At 41.2% G+C, this 9,336-nt stretch overlaps 1 protein-coding gene across 2 annotated transcripts in view; it reads left to right on the forward strand.

Moving 5' to 3' along the window:
• Eps15 (epidermal growth factor receptor pathway substrate 15) overlaps positions 1-9,336 on the forward strand; it is a gene marked incomplete in the record, with an annotated part of 149,770 nt that overhangs the window by 131,890 nt on the left and 8,544 nt on the right. For both annotated transcript variants that reach the window (XM_008828458.3, XM_017796995.2), the window contains 2 exon segments: positions 6,977-7,053; positions 8,780-8,942. In XM_008828458.3, coding sequence (XP_008826680.1) covers positions 6,977-7,053; positions 8,780-8,942 — 240 coding nt within the window.

Here is a 9,336-nt window from a genome sequence, read left to right on the forward strand (position 1 = left end):
CTGCCATGTGGGTGCTGGGATTCAAACCCAGGTCTTCTGCAAGAACAACCAGTGTTCTTAACCACTGAGCCATCTCTCCAGCCCTCAAAATCATTTTTTAATTTTAATTTATTTTTATTTTATATGTATGAGTATTTTGCTTGCATGTAAGTGCACCCATGTTGTGTGATTCCCACAGAAGCTAGAAGAGGGTGTTGGATCCCTTGGAACTGGAGCTATAGATAGTTGTTAACCACCATATGGGTGCTGGGAACTGAACCCCAGTCTTCTACAAGAGCAGCCAGTGCTCTTAACTGCTGAGCCATCTCTTCAGCCACAGAACCAGTTTTTTAATTGAATAAATTTTTATCTTAAAGTTATACTCTTACCACTAAAATATACTTATGATAGTAATGAAAGCTATTAAATAGTTTCAATATTTCACCTTGTGTGCACCCACAAACCAGTAAGGAAAAAGCCAACCAACAATACTTAGCTTCTACACATTCTTTTTTTGTTCTTATTTTTTGATTTTTGGAGACAGGATCTCCCTGTAGCCCCAGCTGGGACCTGGAGCTCAACTATGTAGACCAGCCTGGCCTCACTCTCACAGAGATATGCCTATCTCTGCCTCCTAAGTGCTGGGATTAAAAGAGTGGGCCACCATGCCCAACCTCATATTTATTTTCATTTGTAAGGATTGTTTTTCCACCTTAAGTGAGATTGCTTTGGGTGCCAGAATTTTTTGTGTGTGTGAAATACTTTATTAATCCCAGACTGAGAGTGTGCACTATCTTTCCAACTGCTGTTTAAAGTTCAATGGAGTCTTTGCAGATGCATCTTTGACTCAGCAGGAGTAAAATGCCCAGTAGATTTTCCTTTTTACAAGTAATAACACCAACTAAAAATACAGATGTCCATGTATTTCATTTCTACATTTCTTTTCTAATTTTCTCTTATTTCTACAAACCACAGACCATGACTGTGACACTAAGGCTGCATAGCCTTTGAAAAAAATGTATATTCATCTGTGTGTGTGTGTGTGTGTGTGTGTGTGTGTGTGTGACATGACTTCATACTGGCGTTCCCAACTTTAATCAAACAGTATAGCAAAAACCAGATGATGGCGCTGTTTTGGGAGGTTTTAGAAGGTGTGGCTATCCTGGAGGAAGCATGTCACTGGAGGTGGGTTTATAGAGTTCTTAAGCCTTGCCAGATCTCTAGTTGCTCTCTTGCATCCTGTGCCTGCATGATGATGTGAGAGCTTAGCTTCTGCTGCTCCTGCTCCAGCCACCTCCAGCCACCATGCCTCCCTGCCACGACAGACTGTAATTCCCCTGGGACCGTAAGCTCAAATAAACTCTTCCTTCTATAAATTGCTTGGGTCAGTGTTTCTATCACAGCAACAGAAAAGTGACTAATACACGTTTTATCTGCGAAGCACTTGTGTGTGTGTGTGTGTGTGTCTACGCACCCCCTTTCTGTTCGCAGGTAAAAGAGAGTAGAAGCTTTTTGTAAAATCTTGCCTCATTCATGTAAAGTTAGGTGCTTTTCCTTTGTTCTCTGAACCTCAGTGCTTCTTGTGTAGCAGCTGCATGCATGTATTGGTGAAGCCATAAATTTGGTATCACTCTCTAAATCTCTGTTGCTTAGCATGTTTATTGAATGTCAGTGAATGGATGGGTCAGTGAGTGGGTGAGTGAATGAATTGGAGGCTGATTTAGGAAAGTGACTGGGTACTTTGTGGATGGCCAGCATCTGTATTTTAAATTATTCAGGAGTGGCGGGCATGGTGATACATGCCTTTAATCCCAGCACTTGGGAGGCAGAGGCAGGCAGATCTCGGTGAGTTCAAGGCCAGCCTGGTCTACATAGTGAGTTCCAGGCCAGCTGGGGCTACAGAGAGACCCTGTCTCAAAAAGACCAAAATAAATAATTCAGGAGTATCTCTTGAAGACTTTATGTGAGACTGAGCTTGATAATTTTATAAAGTCACAGAGATGGGGGTGATAGTTTGCCTCGGCCTCCAAAGTGCTAGAATTAAAGACATGCGCCACCATGCCCAGCTAAGATTTTTTTTTTTTTTTAAGATGGCCTCACTGTGTAGCCATGGCTGGTCTCGAACTCGATATTCAGACTAGGCTGGCCTTTAACTCACAGAGGCTCACCTGCCTCTGCCTCCCAAGGCCAGCAAGATTTTTTTTTTAATTGTGTGTATGTGTCTTGGTATGTGCATGTAAGTGTAAGTGCCCCTAGGGGCCAGAAGAAGGCACTGGATCCCCTGAAGTTAGAGTTACAGGCAGTTGTAAGCCACTCAACTTGGGTGCTAGGTATTTGTTGTTGGTCAGCTAGTTATGTTAAGAAATGTTGTTATAGCTATTTGGAGGATTCTTTATTAATAAACAAGCTGTTTCTGTTCCCTTTTTATTATGATACTTTCCACAAATACTAGTGCCTCTTATTTGCCAGACCTTGTGCTAGTCCTTGAGAATACAGTACTGAGTAAAACAAAGTACATAACATCATAGAACTTATTTGGGAAAGATGGATAGAAAGCAATATGTGTCAGGTGCTGATAGGTGCTGATAAGAACTGTAATTAGAGGGGCTGGAGAGATGGCTCAGCAGTCAAGAGCACTGGCTGCTCTTGCAGAGGACCCAGGTTTGGTTCCCAGCGCCCACATGGAGGCGACCAACTGTCCATAACTCCAGTTCTAGGGACTCCAATGCCCTCATCTGGCCTCCACCAGCATTGCATGCACGATTGTACTTACATGCATGCAGGCAAAACACTCGTACACATAAAATTGAAAAAAAAAAAGTTAAGAACTGTAATTAAGCCAGGGTAAAGAATAGAAGACTGGTGAGATTGTATGCAAAAATATTTTATTACTTTTATTTTATGTGTATGAGTGTTATGCCCGTATGTAAGTAAGTGCACCCATGTCATGGAATGCCCACAGAGGTCAGAAGAGGGTGTCAGATTCCCTGGAACTGGAGTTACAGACAGTTGTTAGCCACCATGTGGGTGCTGGGAGTTTCAACTGAACCCGAGTCCTCTACAGGAGCAGCCAGTGCTCTTAACCACTAAGCCATCTCTCTAGCCCCTGAAATTGTATGTTAAAGCACTCACAAGTTACAGGGGTTTTTTTAGATTTCATTTTTATCTTTAAATGTGTGTGTGTATGTGTATGTGTGTGTGTGTGTAGCACATGCACATACAGGTGACCGAAGAGGCCAGAAATGTCAGATCCTCCTGGAGCTGGAGTTACAGGCAGTTGGGAGCCATCTGACATAGGTGCTGGGAACTGGACTTGGGTCCTCTGCAGGAGCAGTACGTACTCTTAATCTCCGAGCCATCTCTTCAGCCCCAACAAGTTATTTCTGATAATGAGATTATAGATAACTTTTTATTATGCTTTTATATATGTTTATTAATATATTGCCTTTATTCTTGGGGAAGACAGAGTTCTAATTAGGTCATGTTTGTATTTGAAGACTGCCTCTGTGTGCATCAAGAGGAAGAAAGCTGCCTGTGGGCTTCCCCTCCAAGAATGTATGAGACTTCCCCCAGCAGGTGTCTCACATGGTCTAAACATGTTCACACAGTGAATCCTTTCAGGCTCTGGGCAGGCCTCTGCTTCACATCAACCACACCAACATCTGAGAATGTTTTTACAAAATTCTTAATTCTCTAATTTGGGCTAAAGTATTCTGTATAGAGACCATTTCCTAAGTGTTTGAACCCAAATAGGTAACTTATGAGGAAAGAGTAGAAACACTCTCTATAAGCTACATATTCTTCATATAGAGATACCTTGTTTTTCAAATGATATTTCACAATATTTCTGCCAAACAGGACCCAACTCAGCTCTGTTGGTACATGTGTTGTAACTCTTGTCAGAGTTGTGGGGAAGGACAGAAACATAATGAAGCAGACATCACTCTTCAGGGAAATGAGTGCCCCCCCACACACACCTTTTCCTTTGCCACCTGTACATCAATAGAGTGTCTGCATCTTGCCGAGATGTACCTCAGCTGCCCCACATCAGGAATAACGAGAAGACGGAAAGGAAGGAAAAGCTTGAAGCCCCACCCATGATGAAACTAGGCCCCAGTTATGGAACCCGGCAGATAATGTATTAATGAAAAAGCATCTTTTATCGCTAAACTTGCAGGACTTCCTACAATTCTGAAGTTTCAGCATCCTCTTCAGAATCAGAGCTATGATACATTTGTAAGGGACTGTTTTTTCTAGGTACCTGCCTATCCCTTTACCTATTGCTATCTTGGCTTTTAAAAAAATATTTTGTTCTTTTTATTCTATGTGCATGAGTGTATTGCCTGCATGTGTGTAAATGCACCTTGTCATGAAGTTCCCTTGGAGGTCAGAAGAGGGTGTTGGATTCCCTGAAACTGGAGTTATGGATGATTGTTAGCCGCCATGTGGGTGCTGGGATTCGAACCAGGGTCCTCTGCAAGAGCAGTCAGTGCTCTTAACAGCTTAATCATCTCTCTAGCCCTGGTGCCTTGGCTTTTGAGTGAATGTTAGTCCCTAACTCACCAACCCACTTCTGTTCACAGGAGTGCTTTCCCTTTCTTAATAAACTGTCCCTATTTCTATTTCTAGCCATGTATTCCTAATGTAAAACTTAGTCCTGGAACACAAGAACCTGGAAACTTCAGCAGGTGCCACCCCCTCCCCCCAGACTCAGATCTATGCCTTCAGCAGGTGGCTCACCCAGCCAGGAAGATAGACTGATAAAAATGCCCATTTCAAACTAAATTTATGGTGCAGGGATTCCAGCTAACTCTCTACTATAGGAACACCTCCTTTCCAACCAGTAAAGTAGGAAGAGAGTCTTATGATCTTTCTTTGGCAGGGGAGCCTTAGCATGGAAGAAGTTACAGGTTGGTTGATGATCACTATTCTGCTTCACAAAATAATTTGGGAGTTGAGGTGGGAAAGATGGCTTAGTGTTAGGAACACACACTGCTCTTGCAGAGAACCTAGTTCAGTTCTCATCACCCTTGTCTGGTGACACAGCTACCTGTCACTCCAACTCCAGGAGGATTAGTGTGCGCACAAACCTACCCATAAATACACATCATTAAAAATAAACTTTTTTTTAGAAAAGGTTTTTGGGTCCACCCCAGGGCTATAAGTAACAATAACAAACAGACCTTAAGGAAGAAAAGCCCATAATGTACAAACTCAGGAGAGGCATGTGCTATGTAAATGACCTTCAAAGGGTCCTGCAGCTAAGTGTGGTGGTGCACAAGCCTTAAATCCCAGCACTGAGGAGGCAGAGACTCTGGGACCACGGCACGTTCCAGGCCAGCTGGGGCTACAGGAAGATCCTGTCTCAAAAAATAAAATAGGGGCTAGAAAGATTGCTCAGCAGTTAGGAACACTGACTGGTCTTGCAGAGGACCCATGTTCAGTTCCCAGCACCCACATGGCAGCTGACAACCATCTGTTAACTCCAGTTTCAGGGGATCGGATCTTGTCTGGCTTCCTTAGGCAATGCATGCATGTGACCCACTTAAATACATGTAGTCAAAACACTTATACACTATGGCATGTAGACCAGGCTGGCCTTGAACCCAGAGATCCACCTGCCTCTGCTTCCAGAGTGCTAGAATTAAAGATGTGCACCACCACACTAGGCTTCTATTTCTAATCATCATCATCATGTACCTTTCCTGTTCTCTGTTTATATTTATGCTATATTCATTTCTAGAGATGTAGACACTTCATGCATTCAGTGGGTACTGAGCACACTTGTTCTAAGAGTGTTTTGATATAAAGATGAAAAGTTAGAAGGAACAAGAATTTCTTTTGTGCCTCTTTGTCTTGTCTTTTAGTTACATAATTATAAATTATTTTCCTTTGCAAGGGATCTAATCTAGTGCCTTATGTATGCTAGTGAGCACTTACATGCAAGCAATACACTCATGCATAAAATAAAAATAACTAAAAATAAAAAAATAAAAATCTTTAAAAAAAATTTAAAAGCTTAAATGTGCCAGTCACCCTTGCAGACATTTGGAGGTAGAAGCAGGAAGATCTGGAGTTCGAAGTCATCTTTCTTTAGTGAGCTTTGGCTATAAGACACCCTGTGCAAAAAAATGTAATGGTTTGGGAGGCAGAGGCAGGTGGATCTCTGTGAGATTGAGGTCAGCCTGGTCTACATACCAAGTGCCAGGCCAGCTGGGGCTACAGGGAGACCCTGTCTCAAAAAGACCAAAAAAAAAAGTAATGGTTGGAGATGTCCAGTGTGATTAGTAACTCCCATTTCAGGGTCATCCGTTTCTAACAGGTATCTCCTTATTTTCTTTGACTTCATGTGGCGTCAACAAATGTTTATTGACTGTTTATTCTTCATTGTTGTAATGGATCTTACTGTCTAATGCAGATAATTATCAATCACAGGTAACTGTGGAATAAATCAGAATATAGTCACTGCCATAGAGAATGAGGAACTCACTTTTTGCTGTGGAAATTGGTGATACCTAGGTTAGTTAGTTAGGATTTGTGAATGAAGTAGCATTTAAAATAGGCCTTGAAGATAAGTGTGAAATGTATGACCTTTGTTAAATTTTCTTGATGTCTTTGTTAGAGATAATTTGACCAGGCACAGTGGCACATGCCCGTGATCCTGGCACTTGGGAGGCTGACAGAAGGATCTCCACTCAGATGCCATCCTGGGATATACTTTCCTTAAAACAAACAGCAACAAAATTAATAGGCTGCATTGTTTGACATCTATTCCAGAACCTTAAATACTTTACCTTCAAGTAACACCTGTTTTTGATCTGTTTTTGAGCTCATTTATGCAAAGGAATACATCATACAAAATTTTCAGTATTACCCAGTCTTTATAAACATCAGTCATAAATTTAGGAATTACTTTTCTGAATGTTACCAAACAAAAAAGGACATGAAATTTGATGTCTTTCTTTCTTATACCACTGATTTTCTTTACTCCTTTTAGGCACAGACCCTTTTGCTTCTGTTTTCGGGAATGAATCATTTGGAGATGGATTTGCTGACTTCAGCACATTATCAAAGGTAATCTGTGATGATTCATGGGAAGGAAAAATGTATCATGTTCCCATCAAATGAGCAGACCCCCTTTCAGTTGCCAAGCCCTCTCACAACATTGGAACTTGATTGCAGTCAGTTATAGCAAACATTGATTTCAGGTAGAAGTTACAGATAAGCTATAATTATATTTCTATACATAAAGTGATAACAATGATAATTCAGGTGATTATAATTTTCCACCGAAAGATTTGCTGAACATCATATTTCTTTTTAAACAGTCTTTTGATTTTTATACTCTGAGGTTTTTAGGGTCTATACTAAGATAAATATCACATAAGCCTCAGCATTGGATATCCACTGCTTGTTTTCCAGCATAGCTGTAGTATTGATCTACCCCTCTCCCAAAAGGAACCTTTGACAATATCTAGAGACATTTGTGCTTTTCACAACTAGCTGGAGGGCGCAACTCATATCTAATGGGCAGAGGCCAGTGATGCTGTTGAACATCCTAAAGAATACTGCACAGCCCCCAAAACATAGTTATTCCCTCCCAGAATGTTAGTGCCACTATTGAAAAACACTGACCTAAATAGATCTCAAATCTTAAACTAGTGTGTTAGAGAAAATGCAGTCTTTCATTACTCTACCTATTTGAAGGTCAGGATCTTCAGAGCCCTATTAAAACATCATTCCATGGAATCAGCTTGCTTTTATTTATTTTTATTTTATGTGTATGAGTGTTATGCCTGCATGTATGTAAGTGCACCTGTGTCTTTCAGTGCCTGCAGAAGCCATAAGATGATATTGGATCCCCTGGAACTGAAGATGTGGACAGTTGTTAGCTGGCGTGTGGGTGCTGGGAATCAAACCCAGGTCCTCTGCAACAGCAGCAAGTGCTCTTAACTGCTGAACCCCCAGTTTGCTTTTAAAAATTGACTTCGTTTGCCTTCATTGTTTGCCTAGATGGCATTCTCTTTTTTTATTTTTATTTTTGTGTTTTTGAGACAGGGTCTTCTTGTAGCCCCAGCTGTTCTGGAACTCACTATGTACACCAGGCTGGCTTCGAACTTACAAAGATCCTCCTGCCTCTGCCTCCCAAGTGCTGGGCTCAAAGGCGTGCGCCACCATGCCTGGTGTCATTTTCTTTAATATTACATTGTTCCTATGTTTAAAGTCAGTCATTCCTTCTGTTGCATTACCATCTGGCTCCAGCAGCTTTAGAAGGGCCTCAGGTGGCTCTGTTGTGAACATTGTCTGGTGCTTCATAAGTTTTCAGTGCAGAGTTGGCTTGTTTGTGTATGATTTGTTGCTCTGCAAAATTTGTGATGTGAGAGTCACTGCTCATACAGAAAAACTTGTAGTCCTGTTCTTGAATGTAGAGGTTACAATGCCACTAGGCTGGAGCTGGGAGAAGGCTCCGTTAAGAGCACTGTCTGCTCTTGCAGAGGACCTGAGTTCGAGTCCCAGTACCCACACTGGGGCTACAAACCATCCCTAACTCCAGTTCCCGGGTAATCTGATGCCGTCTTCTGACCTCTGAGGCATTGTACAACACAGGTGCATTTAACAGGCAGTGCACTCACACACATAAAATAAAAGTAATAAAATATGTTAAAATAAATATATATATATATAAAATGTCAGTTGGCTAGGAACTGAAAAAAAGTTATGTAATACTTAAATCATTCTTTTGAATATTGTTTGCCCATATGTATATGAAACTATATGAACATTTCTTTTTTAAACAAAGGTCAACAACGAAGATCCTTTTAATCCTACCACATCAAGTTCTGCCAGCAGTATAATTATTCCAAAACCTGTGTTTGAGGCGATACCAGTCAAGAGTGAAGATGTACCCCCAGCCCTGCCGCCAAAGATTGGAACTCCAACGAGACCTTGCCCACCACCACCTGGTATGAGAGCTGAGGCCTTTCCTAAGTCAATTTGATGCCTTTTCCCTCTCTGAAAAGTGAACTTTTCTTACATACTTACATAGCTTATATAAAAAATAAAATCAAAGACTTAGCAACACTTGGTGCTGTCGTTTTCTGACCTCAGTACTTATGTAGGCATGTGCCTAAGAAGCCAGTGCATGTAATTGGCATGAACTATCTTTCTGGTGTGAGCCTCTCCCCCACCTCCATTTCAGAGATGCAGTGAATGGAAAAGGTGCAGGTGAAATCTCATACTTTTTGGAAGCCCAGTGATTATCAATTGAAGAGCAGTTTCTTGTACTTTGGGTTTGTAATTAATTTCTTTGAGAGAAAACTAATTTGAAGTCTCCTTTTCTTAAATTCTATTTATTTA

The sequence above is a fragment of the Nannospalax galili genome, unplaced genomic scaffold (genome assembly GCF_000622305.1).
Source record: "Nannospalax galili isolate Female #2095 unplaced genomic scaffold, S.galili_v1.0 scaffold713, whole genome shotgun sequence".
Lineage (NCBI taxonomy): Eukaryota > Metazoa > Chordata > Mammalia > Rodentia > Spalacidae > Nannospalax > Nannospalax galili.